This window comes from Mycteria americana, chromosome 8 (genome assembly GCF_035582795.1).
Source record: "Mycteria americana isolate JAX WOST 10 ecotype Jacksonville Zoo and Gardens chromosome 8, USCA_MyAme_1.0, whole genome shotgun sequence".
Taxonomy (NCBI): Eukaryota; Metazoa; Chordata; class Aves; order Ciconiiformes; family Ciconiidae; genus Mycteria; species Mycteria americana.
In genome coordinates this window covers 35,245,935-35,266,220 of record NC_134372.1, presented here as the reverse complement: position 1 = coordinate 35,266,220, position 20,286 = coordinate 35,245,935, and the positions used below count along the sequence as shown (strand labels likewise).

The 20,286-nt window shown below is 41.1% G+C and overlaps 2 protein-coding genes across 4 annotated transcripts in view; both read right to left on the bottom strand.

The window, feature by feature from the left end:
• MYLK3 (myosin light chain kinase 3) overlaps positions 1-4,976 on the bottom strand; it is a 49,224-nt gene extending 44,248 nt beyond the window's left edge. For 2 of the 3 annotated variants that reach the window (XM_075510680.1, XM_075510682.1), the window contains exon 1: positions 3,782-4,976. Coding sequence is in view for 1 of the 3 variants with exons in the window: in XM_075510682.1 (XP_075366797.1) it covers positions 3,782-3,784 (3 nt within the window). In the remaining 2 variants the exon portion in view is untranslated. Of the gene's footprint in view, positions 1-1,025 lie in introns of all 3 variants that reach the window. The other variant, XM_075510679.1, reaches the window with a different exon arrangement.
• Positions 4,977-5,185: 209 nt separating this feature from the next.
• On the bottom strand, positions 5,186-19,377 carry C8H16orf87 (chromosome 8 C16orf87 homolog). Its single transcript, XM_075510701.1, has 4 exons — positions 19,181-19,377; positions 14,640-14,736; positions 11,714-11,896; positions 5,186-5,692 (listed from the first exon to the last, which is right to left on the bottom strand). Exons 1-4 carry the CDS (start codon positions 19,244-19,246, stop codon positions 5,574-5,576), a joined length of 465 nt encoding a protein of 154 aa, XP_075366816.1. The 5' UTR covers positions 19,247-19,377; the 3' UTR covers positions 5,186-5,573.
• Between the last annotated feature and the right edge of the window lie 909 nt (positions 19,378-20,286).

The following is a 20,286-nucleotide window of genomic DNA, read 5'->3' as shown; positions in this document are numbered from 1 at the left end:
AAGCTGTTTATTCCAAGACAAAACAAAAACCACTGAGACTTGGAAAATTGCCAGACTATGAATGTTTGTACTCCTGCTATCTGGAACACTCACTGTTCTTAGCAGCATTTTATGGTCTTCAATACTGTCCAGGATTAAAAATAGTATTTATTTCTTAACCCTTATGACAAAATTAAAGACTAAGTTATGACTGAGGGAAATAATGCATAGTAGGAGACCAAAGGCAGTAAACTAACTTTTATAAGATGGAGTTCAGGTTCTATGTACAAAGCTAAGAAGCACCGAGAAAAGCAGCTGGGGGGGGGGGGGCAGAGGGGAAGATGCGGGAGGGGTATCTGACTTTTTTCCTAAGGGATGTGCTACATGATGACACCAAATGATTCATGAGAATCATGTTTTGAGCTTGAAATTAAACAACTTTGGTGAAAGCAGGTTTAGGTTTTCTTCTGGTGAAAAAAAGAAACACAGAGATTTATCCATTTCCACTGCCTTCTGCCTAATCAATTTCTTGCTTTTTACTTAGATTGGACATCCCATTCAACATCTACCAGCTGTGAGCAGCCCTTTTTAAAGTAAGAGCAGAAAAACCCCACACTCTAGTACATTAATTTACAGATACTTTCAGTTCATTATGAATCCACAATATCTACTGAAATCATCCAGTGTATTTCTGTAGTGTCCGATCAATAATAAGGCAGCAAAATTGATCTTCATCTCAACAGAAAAACTGCTTAATCAGATATAACTTTGGGGCAGCCAGACTTTCTGTAACTACTAGTAAGTTTTGAAAGTGACAGTCTAAAGAAGAGGAAGGAAAAAAAAAATTCTACTACTTATTAGAGCTGTTCTACCATCACTGCTACCTAAGTGGCAATCTCCAAAAAGGGTAGGCAAACAACATCCTGAAATGCGACAATTAGATTCACTAGAGGATACCTGTCAGAATCCACAGTGAACTAAAAACACAGGGAGCCTACTATAAAACACTGATGACATTGTTAATACTTTGAAGGATAACAACTCACCTGAAAGCGTTGGTTAAACTTGTTAACATTTGCTCTGCTGTATTTTCACAATAAGCAAGAAGTGCACAACAGGAAATCTGTAGAGTGAAACAGTTGGTACTGAGAGCCCAACATCTGCTACAGGCAGACCTGGTCCTGCAGACCAAGGACCCACTAACAGTTGAAGGACATCTTCAAGGTCAATTTTTTGTAAAAGGAATCTACTTCCTGCTCCCCAAGACCATTCCATGACGCACACGTAAGCACTGGAAGTAGAGACTATCACAAGATTTGCTTCAAACATACACCCCTAATCCAAACAAAAACACTTGCATAGATGCACCGAGAGATACAAAATAGGACACCAGCAATACCTGCCCATGTTCTTGCATGCAGAGGAATCATATTCTGGAGAACAGAACTCAGAAAGGCTTGAACTAAACAGTGGCTTAAGACAGCTTTCTGGTTACACTGTTTAATCACAGGTTATCAATACCTTAAAGGTTATCAGTATCTTAAAGAACAGAAGTCAAGCAACATGTCCTGTTTGGCAATAAGATACTAAGCATCCTTGATGGTACAGTCCAAGATACAAGGAAGACACAGTGCTGCTAGTAGCCTACATGAATTACTGTTTCACTCTTAAAAACCCTACAAAAAAAAAATTAAAAATCTCTAAGTAAAACCAATCCAAAGACCTTGTTTAGGACCTGATATTTGAAGCAAGTATCTCCATTCTAGTCTCCCTCTGTAAATCCTGCTGCTCAACCACTGGGTGATGATAATCTGCAAACTATTCCCCAATACCTTGCCCCATTTTCAACTTTTTTTAATCAATCATAATAGTATTAGAGTGAAAAGAACAGGAAAATTAGAGAAGTTTGTAAAATTTGAGCAAAGAAAACTTAGATATATAGGACTTACAGGGGAGGTGAAGAAAAGTTTCCTTAAACCACTTTTTATTAAATTGCCAGTCGAAAGTTCAGAGTTCTTTGGTCTTGACAAATTATTCATCTCTACCAATTTTCACAGGTCATGAGCTAACATCCCACACAACTGATGAAGCCATCTACTTTCAGTGCAGATAGCCAGTAACACCCATTAGCAGGATTTTAAGCTCCCAAGTTAGGTATGAGTGAGTGAGGTTCTAAAGAAAAATAATCTTTCAGTGTACTTTCACCGAGAACCGAATACTATGCTCCTCCTAGTATCAACAGTAAGATATCAGTATCTTGACAGGCCTGAATAGACAGTAACTGTCTTTAGAATAAGGCTGCCATCTAGCAGCAGAATAGAGCAAATGCAGAGAAATCTCAAGCCAGAATTTGAACTGTGAACCTGCTTGATGGTCTGACATGCTCTTACACAGAGATATAAACACTAGAAGCATGGTTCTTCGGAAAAAAAAGGCAAAAGTAGTGGCAGAAAGCAGAGCTTGCTAGATGGTGGTTTATAAACAGGCAGTTCTCCAGTACAATCCTAAACTATTCAGTTCATAGCATCAAGTTTTTCTAGTCAGGTAAGTCAACATGTAGAAAGGGTGGAGAGGTGCAGTGGTATTTTTGTGGTGGTGATATACTTGATCTTCTTTCAAGTTAATTAAAAAGACCTACAGCCTAATTCACTTTTTCTGAAAGAAGATTCTTTTTCTGTGTAAGGTCTCATGCTACAAAATGCAGTGAAACAAATTAAGTTAGACCGAACCATAAAGACATTCAAAAGCAGGGCCTAAAATCTTATACTGGAACTAGAGAGTCACAAAAAAACCCCTCTGCCTAAGCAACTTCCTTAAGTGTTATATATTTATTCTTGCTTCTTGGAAACTATGCAGTTTCCAAGTCAGAGCTGCAGTATATAGAATTTTACTCTCTCATCATTTAGCTGTCACTGGCTTTATTTTAGTCTCATAGACCAAGATCCAATACATTTTACAGCTATAACCTACAATTATTTGCCACAGTGTTTCATCCATTGATCATCTCTAACACACCAAGAAAGAGGTCTTGAGATGTCATCGTGTTGATGCCTATTTCATACAACGCAGACACCTTCCAGTTCAGTCACTGAATATGGTCCAAGAAATCTGTGTCTTAGCATACCACAGCCACAGAGTTACCAGGGCTTTTGGAAGACACTGAAGCATCCTGTCTATATAGGAAAGAATAGTTTGTTTCTGGCTGGTGGGAAGAGAAAGTCAGGAATCTTGCTTTGCAAGATCCACTGGCAAAGCAGCACACTCTCCCCAGGATATTTTCAAGGCCACCTGCTTCCATCACAGCTTTCTCAAAGAAACTGGAAGCCAGCAGGGGAAGAAAAATAGCATGACCACAACTGGGAAAGAGCTGACAAGCAGAGACCTGGGGAAGACAAAGAGAAGAAGTACAGAAATGGAACTCAACCACTGTTTCAAGAGAGCCTCCATCAATGAAGGAGAAAAGGCAGCCTTGCACTTTTGAGAGATATAAACATATTTTTCAGTACTTATCAGAGAAGGCACCAATCTAAATGTAAAAGTCGTAAGTTAAATTTTTGTCACATCTAACAACATTAGCTTCAGTCCTCTGAAGATAACTTTAATTCCATGTACGGGAGCAGAAAGAAAGAGACACCTGTAGGAACGCAGGCTAGAGCGCCCAACAGACTGCATTAGTAGTTCCCTTTGTCCCTTCTTAACACAGTAGATCTCATTCTAGCAACAGAAGCAACACAAGCCTGATCATATCTTAAGTTTCCAAAATTAGAACTTCCCTTTTGTCATTCTGACTTTAATAACTTACCATGCAAACATATGCTCTATCCTTAAGAGTTACTCATCTGTCCTTACTACTGGTATCTGTGACAGGCTACAGTTCTGGAAAGCAGAAGTCTACATGATGTAGGGAAGTAGGTCTTGGGTTCGCAATTCCTCATTTACTGGAATAAAGACAAATGTAGATTAGTGGTTTAAATGCATTTCCACACCCATCCCTCTCGTCCAGTGTTAAAAAGGACCCCAATTACTCCTTAGGAGTTAAGAATTATAAAAATCACTTTCAATGTTTCCTACTTCTGCTTACAAAGTTTGCATCTGATCAGTCCCTTGCGGCTTAACTCAAAACTATCATAGCTCCTTCCTTTAACCAATAACTAATGAACAGTCAGTATTTGATAGTCTAGCTTTATTAATAAAAATCTCCACTTCCACCCATAGATCAGTTCTGTAGCAGAACCTCATTAGGTAATTCTCACTATTAAACTAATGTGATACTGAAAAGCATGAGTAATACTGAAGAAAAAGTGAGACATGTAGTTGCATTCCCCTTCTTAGAAAAGAGTGAATGAAAGGTGACAAAAAGCTAGTATGTCAGATTTTATGAATGCAATTGCCTCCTACACCTCTTCCCTCAGGATTTTACAGGGCTTGAGCTTTTTTTTTTTTTTTTGGTAAGACAAAACCCCTACATATTTACTAATGTGAGAGTTTTGGCTCAAATTGTGCTATGCCACTTTAACAAAGATTATTTTGTTGAATGTTTTCCCCAAACCTCTGTCTACCAAAACAGCTCATTTTTGCACACTCAGGTAGACTTTTGCTTTGGTATTTACAGTCAATAGTCCAAAGACAATACTGCTAAGAATTACACTTTTAAAAGACAGACAAAAAAAAAGCTGATGAGAGTAAAAGGAACTAGCATATCCTCATCTTTTGGAAATACCAGTAAGATGATGCTAGCTGCAGATCTACATCTCCGATGCCTGATTCTCTCCCTCTCCAGTAAACGATGGGCCAAGAAAGAGTATGGGAGAAGTACTTACCGTCTGGACAAGGCAGACACCCAGCAAACAGTGGTTACAAAACAAGTGCTTAGCTCCCAAACTTCAGGAGTCTGACCCCAAAAAGTACATGTGATTTTTAAAAAATAACTCTATGTAACAGGAAATAATTTTCTAGAGGGAATTCATAAACAATATGAAGTTGTCAAGCAGAATAATCCCCCCAAATGAAACCACTTTAATTTTCTTCCTATTGGAATTATATCACACCTATTAAAAAAATGCAAATCTAAAGTCATCCCTAGGATGAATACCAGATTTCTAAGAGAATTAAAACCAACACACCCTAAGTATGACAAATGTACTTCATTCCCCATTCAATAAAATATTGGAATATCAATTTATTAAAAAGTTATGTGAACTGTACATACGTAAACTGCAATATAGCTGAAAAATCTGAAATATATAATTTTAAAGGAAAATCATTTATTTCTGAAAATATTTAAAATATTGCATTTCTGGCAGCAAATTTTAAAGAAGTGCTCTGGAATGGGTGCAGTCTCTCTGTGCATTTGTCTAACGTTTGTCTTCAAGGCGTAAAACATATCTGCTTTCTGATTTTTCAAAGCACAATCTTGTGAACACTTTCTTTCTGACTTGTAGAGACAGAATTCGATTTCCAAGAACAGCAGCAGAATTTTAACAGGAAATACTATGGTCCTTGTCGGTGCAGACAACACACTTTCCGAGAGTCCACGACACCTTGGAAATATGCTAGCCATTCTGCATATAAATGCATCAGATTGTGCTTACAAGTTACAGAATAAGTCTTTGATTGATAATTTTTCTGTTTATTTCCGCCAAGGCCACTGAAAATACGAAGGCCTTTTCATCTGAAAGGTTAGCATACATGTCAACTTCTTTTTCTTGTTTCTCTGTAGAAGAAAAAAAAGTCACTATTAGAAGATTTTTCCATTATCCAAAGTTAATGCAAGTTACACAGTAGTTAATAAATTATGTGGAATGGAGTACTGGAATTGAAAAGAAGTTAGACAATCAACTCCTATGCAGGGAGGGATTGAGAGAGAGGAGGAAGGAATGGAGGCACAAGAAGGTGCTAGAAAAGTCACAGAATTAGTCATCCAAAAGCATGACTGAATTTCTGTTCTTTAATGACAAAGACAGAATGAGTCACTAACATTAAATTGATTCCTGACACAAAAGAGTATTCAAGTGTTCCTCCAGTTTTGCATTTGTTTTTTTTTTTCTTTTAAATAAATACCTCCCATCCTAGGAAACAAAGATATTACACCATATCCTTATTAAATACAACATTTGTCCCCCTATTTTACATCTAAGTAACAGAAACCCAAGAGTTTAATTATAGTGTCCAAGACCAAAAGAGCAGATACATAGGCAGAAGTCAGGTTTCCAATTTGTCACCGTGAACATTTCTGGACTTTTTGTACCACAAACTTTCAATCTTATCCTAGATATAGAACAATGCTAACACCTCAGTGAGCAAGGGAAAGCCTCTGAATTCCCTCTGCTGATGTTGGCTTCTTTCAAGGCTACAGATACACAACAGCAAGCCATTAAGAAGTTTCCATACTGCAGTGCTCAAGTACACTAAGTTACATATGTACATATGTAAGTTACATAAGTTACATGTAAGTAGCATAACTTACATATGTAAGTTACATAAGTTACATATAAGTAGCATATGACAAAACTAATAGAATAGTACTTACATAAATACTTACTTACACGTACTCCAGATCATGACTATTTATATCCCAGTTTAGCTAGCCACAGGTAGCTGACACAACTCATTAAGAAAAAAAAAAAAACAACAACAAAACCCAGCTTTGTCAGCAGAAGACCAAGCTTGTAGACACAGAGAAGAGAGGAATACGTATAGAGCTTTAAGGTTGGTGTCTAGCTGTGGAACTCCATTTCTAATCCAAGTTCCATGGTAGCCTGGACTAATTTACAATCGCAACACAACGCTCACCTGACAGACCCCTCTGTCTCATTAACACAGACACACACGTGCACACTTTTTTTGACCACAGCACACTCTGGCAGACTGCTCCACCAAGATACCTAAATCAGCAATGGGCAGGTGAAAGACAAAGCAGCATTGGAAAATAATGGAAAGCACCACGTGGAAAAAAGATCCCAGCATCTCCTATCTCCACCTACTCAACATGGTTATTCCTTCAATGGGTCCACATTCATAACAACATTTTTAGATGTGGCTTCACACCTGATTGTCTGTGTTACAGCTACGGACAGCATTCCAACAGACTACCTTCCCTGTGAAGTCAAGTGCTTGTGTTAAACAACTAAGTGGGAGAAACTGAAAAATCCTTTACCATTGTGTTCTGATTTAATACTGATAGAGACAGACAGCAACAAAACCCTCTACTTAAAGACTTCTAGACAACTTAAATCACACATAAGCTCACCTTTCCCTGCAAGTAAAATTGCTTAGTGAAGAGCCTGGACATATAAAGATGCATCAGTTTTTAGTCTAAAAACAAGAAACTTGCCATAGCAAAGTAAAACAAATCAAAGCATGTTTAATATTTGGAATGTAAATGATTTCTGCTTGTTCCCTGGCTACGCAAGACGGTATTCTCTAGTATACTGAGTTTGAAATGAAAGCTGAGAAACTGAGTTTCACTGCAAGTCCTACCCTGTAGTTTAAGACAAATCAGTTTCTATATGTATGCGCAGTCTGGGTTGCTCCACTTCCTCCCACCATTTACAAATTAACAATGCTGGGAGTTGTTCTGAGCACAGATGCTACACACACTGGTTATTCCACATTAACCTTTTCTATTTTCATATCTAAACCCGTCCCCTTTTTTCATACTTCCTGATCCAAACAAATCCAGCCACCATCTGAATATGCGTCAGCACCCAGCAAAATTAAAAATACTTCCCCCCTCCCCCCTGCCGGTTACTGTTAACAGATTGTAGACTTCTTAGGAAAAAAACCTCTCTCAAGTTTCCCTTCCCCCTGTCCTCCCAAAGTACTGGCTCGTTCTGAGAGACTTCAGCTTTAAAGAATTGAAATATTGATATCAAACAGTATCAGGGATTAACGCAGGTTTGCAAGCTTTATGCATTCTTAAGACAATTCCAATTCTCATCAGTACTCATCAGCTTGCACCTGCCTCACATTTTATCATATGCTACTCATAGAAACCATGGTATCCTACAGACACTATTAAAACTTTCCGCTTCACAGTCTTATCTGAAAGTAGTTTTGACTCACTTCTCTATTATTAGCAAAAGACTGTCTTACAGAATCACAATACCATTTTTGTAAGACAGTAAAAATACCAAGTCTTTTGATACACAACTAGGAGGCTATTTAGGTGAAAATATTCAGTCTTTCTGTAGCATGTCTCTCACATCCCCAGATCTCCTGCAACCCACTAGACCCACAGCCCTTAAAATTGTGATCTATGTATGAATCAAATATGGACTCTCCCCCCTCACACATTTTGTATGGATTCAAAATCCAAAGTTCTGAGATTCACTATCCAAGATAGCAAACTACTTCAAATGTGCACATTGGGCAAGCAAATGAGTAATACAGTTGGAAATCACTGGAAAAGGAAAACTTGGGTCAAGAAATTTAATTTGGTTTAAGTTTTATCAAGATACTGACATGTGTATATCTTTATAAAGATTCACCCCTTGTTAAGTATCAAGTATGTTTTAGTAAGACTCCAGGCCACTCGTATTGAGTCTCACTTGATGGTAACTTCTTTCAGGAGCAGAATAACCAATACGACTTCCTCCAGCATATGAGGGGTTTTTTGTTTCTTTTAATATAATCAAGGTTGCTACCTAGATAACAAGGCAGCCTGGGAACCTGTCTAGCTGTGTATCACAGTCCCACACAGTAAAATAAAAAACATACCACCACAACAAAAATCAGAATCGGATTATTATGAAGTTTCTATTTTCAAAATATATTGTAGAATTTCTGACAAAGAAATTAAGTGACAATTTTGACAAGCCAAGCCTGCAGTGAGAAGTTCCTATTTTCCAGGGTCATCACATGGCTCAAACACGTGATAGGAATATTCTCTGAGGGGATATGGCAGAGTGCTGGGACCCAATCTATTTCAGCTTCCTCTTTCCTCCCCCTCCATTCCTTCTTCCTAAATCTGCAGGAAAAAAATAGTTTATTTTAAAAAGCCCTTTTGCTTCTCCTGTTCTTCTTAATTGCTGTTGAATCCTGCAGCTCTTTGCTCTAATCTGAACCAGTCACGAAGGATACAAAAGAACTAGTCAAAAGCACAGACATAACTGGGAACAAGCATGCTATGTATGAAAAGAGCACGACACAAGCAAGGAAGCAAAGGTACAAATGTCATGGGTGTCTTTAGGAAGAAAATTTTCACAGTTGGGTGGTCTTCAAATGGACAGATTATCTGCTCTTGCATGCTGTTATAATTCAGGTGTTCTCTGTCCTCCTGTTTTTTGTCTACAATACATTAGGCATTGCAGAAGCCTAAGAGGCACCAAATATTTAACAGCTTTGCAAGCAGTGGCCTCTTTTCAAGTCTTTTGGGGGAAAGAACAATAGCACAATCTCTAGTGGCAAGTAATGCGTACCCAAAATATCCTAGAAATATACAATAGACAAGGAAATAATATACTTAAAAAGTCTAACACTAAGCTAATATCTTGTACTCCAGAGCTGACTTTCAACACTATGCAGACTGATACAATGACTAGCAATGAGTCACACAAAAATCACCCTAATTGGAGTAGAAGAATTAAAGTTGCTTAACATGCTTTTATGCAAACAACACTATAAAGCAGCAAGTTTGGTAAAGAAAGAATATTTCTAAAATTCCCCACTAATTACTCCACACATAGTAGTTAGGCCAATTTTCTAAGTCACTTGAAAAGGGAGAAGTCAATATTAACTTGTTTTATAGTAACTACTTACAAAATGATGGGTTCTCTGCTGAATTTATTTTTATAGCTGTGACAGCCATATAGATCAACTTTTTGTCCATTTTTTTTTTAAATCTGCCCAATAATCACCACAGTAGTCTACACACATTACAGTCTGACATAACCAGAAGTAAGTTGAAGAAAATATCCTAAGCCCACTTATTCCTAACCGATAAGGTGTGCTGTACCAATGAGGAGCAAAGATAATTACAAATGGGTGTGAACCCAAGCTCTGTACCAGCTCTGCAGAAGAGGTTGAGGAAGAAATAGTAGCAGTAGTCACAGTACCAAGTAAAGGGGATGGTAGGACAGGACAAGAAGATGAAGGCAATCTTCTCAAGTGAGATTCAACTTTATAAAAAACACAACACCGAACACCAGAAAACAACACACCACACACACTCTTATGCGCTACATCTGTATTTCTAGTTTTCTACCTCAGAGCACTGGCATATTGTCACACTTCGGAGTACGCAGCAAGAGGTTAAAAACATTCAGCCTAGTTTCAGATAGGAAAGCATGTTCTCTAAATATCCCTCATGCTTTCAAATTCTTTATTTTCAGAGACTACAAAACATTAAGAGAATGGATATTTTCTTTTGACTGCTTAGATTGCTTTCCTCTTTTTCAGGGGACAGGAAAGAAGATTTACTTTTATAGGGCAACTCAACAAGCTTGCAGGAATTTTCAAACCAAAGCTGTGTGTGAACTAGACTGGCAGTAAAATGCCTAGAAATGGTCCTATAGGTGCTAGACAAAGTCTATCTCAGACAAATAACAAATGGGGAAGCTCTGTAGTCTGTGAAGCTACATACATCAATAAGCCATATGCAACAGTGAAGAGATTAGATGTAAGTGTATTGCTATTATAGCAATGCAATTGCCATCCAGAAACCATACAGAAATAAAATTCTATCTCCTCTTTCCACAGCCAAAGCACTAAAACAACAACAACAAAATCCCAATTTATACTTTGTTTTTATAGGAAAGAAACTTTAAGAACGAACAGATTTACATTAAACAGCAGAGACAACAAAATCGGTTTTGAAAAGTCAGAAGTTAAAGGAACTCACTTTGCAACACGGATTAACACCCATTTTTGTTACCAAATAAGGTGGCAGGGGAAAAAAAACAATTGCATTTCTGATTTATGCCACAAGGTATGCTTGATGGTTTCAGTAGTTTTAAGAACAAGATCTTCTGAATATTTATATGAAGTCTTGTTCTTCCCCTCCTATCTGCCTTCCAGCCTTTTTAAGTCTATGCTAAGTTTTGGATTAATTATTCAGGCCTAAAATTGGTATCTCCAAAACCACATAGCAAATGCAGTGTCAATAGGCTCTTTAAAAAAAAAAAGGAATCCTAAGTGACAGTCACATACTTGACGGGCTCCAAAATTACTCTAGTGCATGTAACAGTCTCTTTATTGAATAAAGATTAAGAACAGCAGGTCACCAAGGAACCTTGATAAGCAAGGAGACATTCTTTCCTGTAGAATATTATTCTGTAGAAACATGGGACCAAAATTCAGGTCATAGTAGGAACTCAAGATGCTCTCCAAAAGGTTTCAAGGAACTTTTTACTAATGACTCTCTGATTAACAGGCATAATTATATTTTTTTGTCCTTGTGATATAGAGCAGTGGTACCTCAAAAAAAAAAAAAACCAAAACCAATCCAAAAAACCTACTAAGCACTACAGTCCAATGGCTTTCAACCTACATGTTGAAACTTGATCTGGTGGCTAAAAATACAGACTTAGTTCTTTGTAGTTAGTTCCAATCAGACACTGAAACATAAAACTAGAGGTCTCTACAGATGTGAAACAGTCCCTTCCCAATATTAAGATATCGGGTATTGGCTGAACTAGTCATTACTTAAACTGTTTGAATGGTATAGAGGTTTATTGATAAAAAAGTCTTCATACAAAAAGAAAACTCAATTAACATATTTCTCCAGTTCTCATACCTCTTTCTTCCTCGTGCTTTTTCGCTGAGGCACTCTTAGGTCTTCCTCTTCCTCGTCTGCTATGATCTGAATGGCTGTTAGACCTGGACCTTTTTCGGTTTTCTAAGTCTTTATTTACTGCAGAATTTATCTTCTCTCGCTTAACTCTCTCTGTCCGTCTCCTTTTGGCCTCACTCTTGTTTTCTGTGCAAATGAATAGAGATGGTATGATCTAGGGTTGTTTTCCTCTTTGTTCTTAATTTACTCTTATTGCTTATCCCACCCAATCACCTTTTTTCTTTAAATCTCTTAGCAAAAGTGGTTAGATGTCTGTACCTTCACAGAACAATTAGATCTGCACAGTATCCATGCAGAAATTAAGGTGTCAGATCCAGAATGACACTTCACTTCTTGATTACAAGGATGAAGGCCTTAACTACTTCAAATGCATTTTGCAACGAGACATTTGCTAGTATACAAAAAGTTCATAGTTTCCCATAATAAGATGGAAAAAAACTGTACAGATCACAGCCATCAAGACAGCTCATTGCATGTTTCCAGTAGCCAAAAAACTGAACAGTTTATAATACAGGCAAACAGCAAAGTAATTCATCGTCTTTTGACACTAACAATGAAATCATTCCCGCTGCTCACACAAATCAAGATGCTGAGTCAACAATGGTGTCAGTAAATGCCACATTACATAGCATACATGTCCCACCAAATCTAGCCTATGACAAGGACAAATAATACTTAATGCTGAACAGGTGTATTGTTTTCCTACACACCAGAGTAAAAAAAAGAGTATTTACATGAGTTTCACCTGTAAGTTAAGTATGGATTAACAAACTTGGGTACTGAAAACAGTACAGTCACCACAGCACATTATTCAACACAGACTAGTTGCACATTTGCAAGGCTGCAGCACCATTCTGCAGTAGCTATATTGTTGAAAATATTGGAACAATGTTTTCTAAAATAAGTTGCAGTTACCTTATGAGCACAATACAGACATACACAGTCTCCCACTATATCTTCCTGGGGAACTGGTTTCCTTTTGCTGCAGTTGTCCCATTAATCTTGTATAGACACAGGGTACAAACTGGACAGCACAGTAACTCGTCACTTATGTCGACACAAAAGCTGTATCAAAGTTTGAGGTAGCAAAAAGTTTGAGGTAGCAAGGGACCTCTGGAGACCAACCTGTCCAACCCCCCTGCTCAAGCAGGGCCACCTAGAGCCAGTTGCCCAGGAACACGTCCAGATGGCTTTTGAGTATCTCAAAGAGGTTGGAGACCATACAACCTCTCTGGGCAACCTGTGCCAGTGCTTGGTCACCCTCACAGTAAAATCATGTTTCCTGCTGTTCAGAGGGAACCTCCGGTGTTTCAGTTTGTGCCCATTGCCTCTTGTCCTGTCATTGGGCACCACTGAAAAGAGCCAGGCTCCATCTTCTTTACACCCTTCCTTCAGGTATTTATATACATTGATAAGATTCCCCTGAGCCTTCTCTTCTCCAGGCTGAACAGTCCCAGCTCTCTCAGACTTTCCTCAGAGGAGAGAGATGCTCCAGTTCCTTCATCATCTTCACGGCCCTTCACTGGACTCTCTCCAGGACGTCCACGTCTCTCTTGAACTGGGGAGCCCAGAACTGGACACAGTACTCAAGCTGTGGCCTCACCAGCGCTCAGTAGAGGGGAAGGATCCCCTCAATCTGCTGGCAGTACCTTGCCTAACGCAGCCCAGAATACTGTTAGCTGCCTCTGCCACAAGAGCACATTGCTGGCTCATGTTCAACCTGCTGTTCACCAGGACCCCAGGTCCTTTCCTGCAAAGCTGCTTTCCAGCAGGGCGGCCCCCAGCATATATTCGTGCATGGGGTTCTTCCTCCCCTGGTGCATTTCCTATGTACAACGCTGAAATACAAGAGCTCTGCTCTACCAGATTATGGCTTTCAGCTTCATTTGGCAATTACATTATCAACTTTCAAACAAAACAATCAGGGAGGGGGAAAGAAAATTGACCAACACTTCCAAACAGCACCACAGACATTGCTTAACCTCCTCCACCTTGGAAGTTCAGTTATCTAGCATAAGGTCATATAATTCCTACAAGGTGGTAAACTACAAGTATCCTTCAAAATAGTGATACAAAATATCAAATACTTAGTTTCCATTTTGTAGGCCTGGTAGATAATTTTTAAAAAGTAGACATTATAAATCAGATACTTTTTTTGTTTTTAAAAAAACATCTTCCCTGACAGGTGCTTGTTCTGACTAATTCCTACCAGGACTGGAGGAAGTGATAAACATGAACACAAGGAGAATGCTAATCATGCCAGAATGCGTATTCAACCACTTCTTACTGTGCCCATCAACAACAAAAGATACACCAGTTAGACACAAAAAATACACTATTTTTTAATTTAACCCTGCAGAGAATGCAAGACTCACCTGGTTTTAGATTAAACATACAACCAATTTTATACAATGTGCCATTCAAGTGTTCATGAGTAAGTACAACTCAGCATAAATTCTTCCAAAAAAAGAGAATTTTTACTTTCAGAAAACCCAGCTTCAATCAGCACGTACTCTGAAATCTGATCCCTTTGGCACCTCTAGACATTTAGCTTCAAAACAGGATTAACAGAAAGCTTTCTGTAAGGAGTTATTTTGCATAGTGACCAATATGAGCAGCTAGAATATACACAGAATAAAGGCCAACATCACAAGTACAAAGGAAGCAAGACTGAAAACACCAGAAGATTCCCCCCCCCCCCAAAATTCAAGAAAAATTAACATATTAGAAGTCTACCATGCACAAATTCAAGGGAAAGTGAACTGACAACAGTCCATCTACACAGAGAAGCAAAATACTCTATCCTTTGCCTCCAAGAAATAAAGGGAAAGAACTGTTGTCCCCTTCTTCCTACCTCTGTAAGCATTACCTGTGATGGGTGGTGATCTCTCTGCACGTTTAGCATGCAAGAGTTTTCGACTAATAAATATGTATCCACAGGGACATGATTTACATGCAACAGGAACCTGGGAAAACAAAACACAAATATTTCAGATCATTTCAAGTTATGACAAAATTCCTGTCCGATGAAAGAAAAAACTTAGTAACTCGCATTTTGTCCTCAGAGATATCTCTTCAAATTCAGTCTGTACTGCAAACTATGGCCTGTACTATTACACAATTGTATTTAAACATAGTAAAAATGTGTTCTCCTGTGAATCACCCACCAAGCCTTTTCTTTATGCAGTTGTTAGAAATCAAGCTTGAAATGTACAGCTGTTGTGACCGCTTTGTACTACAAACCCTTTTCCACAGACTGTCAGGAAGGGGGTGAGGGAAAGTGGAGAGCACTAAAGCAAGGGTGAATTGGAATAGAAACATAATTTCTCTTCAGAGCTCTCAAATATCCCCAGTCAAATCGGTCAGACATTCCCAGTTTTGCTTCCTTCATTTACTTTAAAAAAAAAAAAGAAAAGAAAAAGTATGACTTAAAACTGTCACTACATTCTGAATACATTCACTTTCAGATGCATTTGAAAGCAACTCCTTTAGAGAGCAGGAGCAGCTTTAAACAGGAGGCAAAATAGAGCCCGAAGCAAAACAGATGCATTTGTACCACTCTACCAACACCGTTGTAGACAAGGCCGGGTGGTTACAGAAGGACCTAGTTAATTCAAAATGCAAATAACCTACCACAGCTAGTCAAAAGCTGACTGTAGGCTGAAGAGTTTGAGAGACTATAGTGCTTCTCCTGATCCGCTAAGCAGCCAGGAGCAGTACATTCCCCCAGCATAAGACAATTTAAAACAAGATGAGAAAATCTGGAAATGCCATACTTACATGAAAAATGACAAAAATCTTACTCTGAGCAATTAAAAAAAGTGATGCTGATAAATTACAAACTTCATTACCTTCACTTAAAGCCAAGATCTTTTTAGACCGTTTAAAGTAGTAAGGAATACACCATATTGCTTTGATTACGTTTAAGACTGAAAACACAAACCAAAGCAAGTTTAAACAGAGATCTGGAAGAGATTAACACACATTAAAGTCAAGTCATGTTGAAGCACGACAGTGAGGAAAAAAAGTAGGAGGTAATTTCTCAAATGTAATTCTTTAAGACAGGTCTCTACAAGTCTGCCAACGTCCACTGAAACAAACAGGAGTACAGAACCATGACTGCCTGCTCAATTTTACCGGACACGCAGAAGAACCAAATTCCAATGTTCTCCTGGCTAGGACAAAACCTGCCAAATTAGTACATTAATTTGTAAAGGAGAACTTAACTGCTACTCAGACAAATTATTTTGCTTTCTGTAGCACATCTTAACTCCTGTACTTCACCCTATGAACAGCTTACAGATAGGCTTTTAATACAGGTTTTATATAACTAGACACTTTTTAATTCCCTTTATGGTGACACTGACATAATAAAAACAATTCCAATCAAGGTTTATTGAACCTTAAAGCTCAGAATTTAGCAGACTTGAGCGCACGCTTATCTCCTTGTTCATAAGTCAGTATAAGAGTACTAAAAAACACCATCTAGCAGATAGTTTGTCTGTATTGTCAAGGTTATATAGGATTTCCATTTAAGCCAATTTTTGAACACCTGGGCCTCTCCGATAATTACGTTTTCAGGCTCAGCCTGAAAAAAAATGTGGGGAAAACCACCCAAGGGGATTGGAGCAGACCCAATATTTTTCAATGAACTTAACTGTGTTTAACAGAACAATATTGTTCTCATGTTGCAGGTTTGGCATATAGGTGTGTGTGTCATTTGGAGGGGGGATTAGGTGGGCAGGGGCTTATTCACTGAAAGATATCAGTTATCCTTTGAAGACCTACACTGATAACATCCTGTAACATAATTATTATGGCAACATAGTCCTACAAACACTATTTTACTCTGTTTAACATTTTCCTAACCAAAAAGAAATTTAATTTCTCATACAAGAAAGTTTACCTGAAGCCAAATTAAGAAGTGATCATTACTTCTTCTGACTGACTTCAAGTACTTCAGGTTCCCTAGTTTAATGGGGCCATGCTTTGGTTGTGAAAATATCATCAAAAACCTTCTTCTTTTTTATTATAAAAAAGTCTAAATGGCAATTATGTGTCATCTAAATTACAACAGAAAAAGTTTAAAAGCCTAAGAAGTGTTACTCAATACTGCGCTCCAATATTTGTGGCTGTCTAAATATTTCCATGCGTGCCACTTCTAGTGAAGAAATGAGAAACAAATGCAAAGCCCTTGTTTATGGAATAATTTAAGAAACACTAGTACAGGACACAACCACTTAAGAGTCACACAAGAGCTTCCCCACACTCTGCAAAGGACTGACTTCTGCTGTAGGTTTTAGTTTCTTGTACTCTCTCAAACACTTGGCACTGGAAAACAAGGTCCTATGAGCAATGCTTGTGCCGGGACAGGACTCATATGCACATTAATTCCATGTTAGCCGCAGAAAAGTTGCTAACAGACAATCTACATTGACATATGCGTATCATGTGTTTTAGTTTTAAAGCGCAGAACAAAGTGAAAGTTTCAGCATCAGCTTAAAAAGCCTATAGTGTTTGCTTACTTGCTCTTCCTATTGTCAGTGGTTTGACATTCACTACATTTATTTAAAAAAAAAAAACCAACCAAAACCAAAAAAAACCACCCCACTATCACACTCATATCCAACTTCTCACTCATTTTAATTTCTTCTTTCACCACCTGAATAACCAGAACTTGGCACACAATTTTTTCTCAGAAATAGTACTTCAGTGACGTGCTTAAGATGTGAGCATTTGCAGTGGTTCATCTATTGCTTAAAACATGAAAGGATGCCCCCCCCCCCCCCAATCTTAACATTCCAAACTGTTCCAGGATGAGTAGAAACACTATAAAAACTATGCAAGTCAGAACAAATAATACTAGTTATAAAGATTTTAAGAAGTCAAGAAAAATGGCATGGGATTTTTTTTTAAGTATAGCTAAAAGAGCGTATACCAGTCAAGATTCAGGATCAAATAATAGAAACGTGTTTCCCATGATTACATGTACAAGCCTCTCCCCCTACCCTGAGCCCCACAGCAGCCTTCTGCAGTGCTGTGCTATTGTTCCAGCAGAGGAGCGCTGCTGTAACAAACTGGCCTATTTTTAATAGTAACATCATTACCAGTAAAAAGCGTAAATGAAGACAAGCTCGTGATACAGTAACAGTTGAAATCAGCTGTTGTTAATGTTTAAGTGTAAGTAACTCCATTTTGTACACATAACAAAACTGCAGTGAGACATAAACAGCAGTTCACGTATACATTTGGACTACGCGATAGAAATTGCAGCGAAGGTCTCAATTCTGCTGTTTCTAAATTACTCCTCGAGAAAACAACACAACCGAACGCTCTCCCGACTAGCTTTAGGCACATTAGTCATCCAAAGGACAAACTGCATTGTATAAATTACTCAGTTCATTATATTTTTAATAAATGACATAGTTACTAAACAATACTAGCGCATAAACAAACAATTCTGAACGTCGCTTCAGCAGAATATAACTATTACACTACCCTGCAAGAGGAACACGATATTTAATCCACATTCCAAGCAGAGACTGCAAAGGCAACAATCATTTACTTCATATAAACATTGCCTCGCAGCGGCACGGAGACAGTTCAATTTTTTCCCCCTCCTCCCTCAAAAGCAAACAGCTCAGCCGACAGCTTCTCGCAGCGCTATTGCAAACGCATGATCTGCAGCGGCGGGTATCAAGAAGCAACCACAACCGACGCACGGAGGAGAGAAAACAGGAAGCGAGGCTGTGTGTGCTACCGCGGGGAGCGGCGCCGCGGCCGGGCACGCACACAGCCCGACGCCCCGGGCGGTGCAAGGCGGCGGCGAGCGGCCGCCGAACTCCGCCCGGCCCGGCGAAAGGTCAGTGCGGGACAGCGCGCACCTACCGTGCCGCGCAGGGACGAGCCGAAGCGGATTCGGCAGCGGCGCTCGTCCCCGAGGTGCTGCCAGCGAGGGACGGTGCCCCAGGGCGGTGAACACCAGAGCTGCGCCGAGGGAGCGGGTCCCGCAGCCCCGCCGCCGACGGCAGCCGAGGGCTCGGACCCCACCGACAGCCACGCGCCGCCGACGGGGGCTGAAGCCCACCTCCCGCAGGTCCGCCCACGGCTCCCATCCCTCCCTTGAGCCAGAGCCCCAGCAGCAGCAGGCACCTGTGCTCGCTGAGGTGGCCGGCGAGCCCCTCCGCCCCCGGAGCGGGGCACCCCGCCGGCCTGCCAGGGCCGACCGGCCCCGATCGCGGGCCGCCGGCTGGCGGGGCGGGCTCCGCGCCCTACCGCGGGATGGGCCGAGGCAGCGGGACCATCGCTCCCCCCGCTCAGGGGAGCGCCGCTTTAACCCCGCGGCCACGAACCCCCCCCTTCCCCGGCGGGGCCGGCCCTCGAGGGGAGCGGGGCCGGCAGGCGCCTCACCTGCTGGTCGCACTCCGGGCAGGACTTGGTGGCCATTTTCACTTTCTTGGCCCTGCTCGAGGACATGCTCGCTGCTGCCGCTGTCGCCGGAGCGCCGGCCGCGCCGCCCCGCCCCGCGGCGGCCGGGGAGGGCGGGAGGAGAGGGCAGGGGCGCGGCGCCGGCCGGGGGCGCGCGGCCGGCAGGAGCCTGCACAGCCTCCGCGGGCCCGCCCCCGGCGCGGCCTCCGACAAAGCAGCCGCGCCCCCGCGCCGGCGCCGGCGCCGCCGGAGAGGCCCTGCCCACCGCGGCGACGGCAGGGCTGGGGCGGGGCGCGCGCGCCAGGAGCCGGCTCCGCCGCCGGATTGGCCGCGCGCCTCGCGCCGCCGGGGCCGCGCGCGGGGGGGGGGCGGGGGGCTGGGCGCCGCGCAGCGGCCGGGCCGTCGCGGGCCGGTAAGGGCTCCCGGCGTCCCGGGGCGGAGGTGCCAGGGCACGGGGCCGAGGGGAAGCCGGAGAGAGCCGCCGGCGGGGCGGCGCGGAGCTGCGGTGCCCGCCCCGAGCCTGACCTCTCGCCGTCACCTCCGAGCGCGGCCGAGGCTCCGGCGCGATCGCCCCCCTCGGGTGTCTTCGGCGTGGCTGGAAGCTGGGCGATGCTCCACAACAGCTGGCTGCTGCTTGGTTTTCGTGTTTCCGCGGTCTTACGTTTTAATCCGCAGCTCCGCTGTCGCCCTCCCAGCTACCTGTGCCCCGTAGGCAGCACCGGCAGGATGAAGTTACGCTGAAGCGTCCAGCAGTCAGGAAGTGTTAAATACCATTTTTCTGGTGTTCAGCTCAATTCAGGAAAAGACTGAAGTCGAGGAGGGGCATCCCCTGCTGTTCCTTTATCTTTGGGAGCCTGGTGGTTCAGCAGTTAGGTATTCAGTCATGCCTCTCCAAGTTGTTATGCTTGCAAATTCGATGGTTTTACATTAATGTTCATTTTCCTGTCATTGTCCCACCTAAAAATATTAATAGCATAATGTAAACTAACTGCACTTTCATGTTTCTTGTAAAATACATTTTTAAAGAAATAAGGCAGCTGGAAATACTCATTTCAACTCCAAAATTCCTTCAAGACATAGCTCTTAGA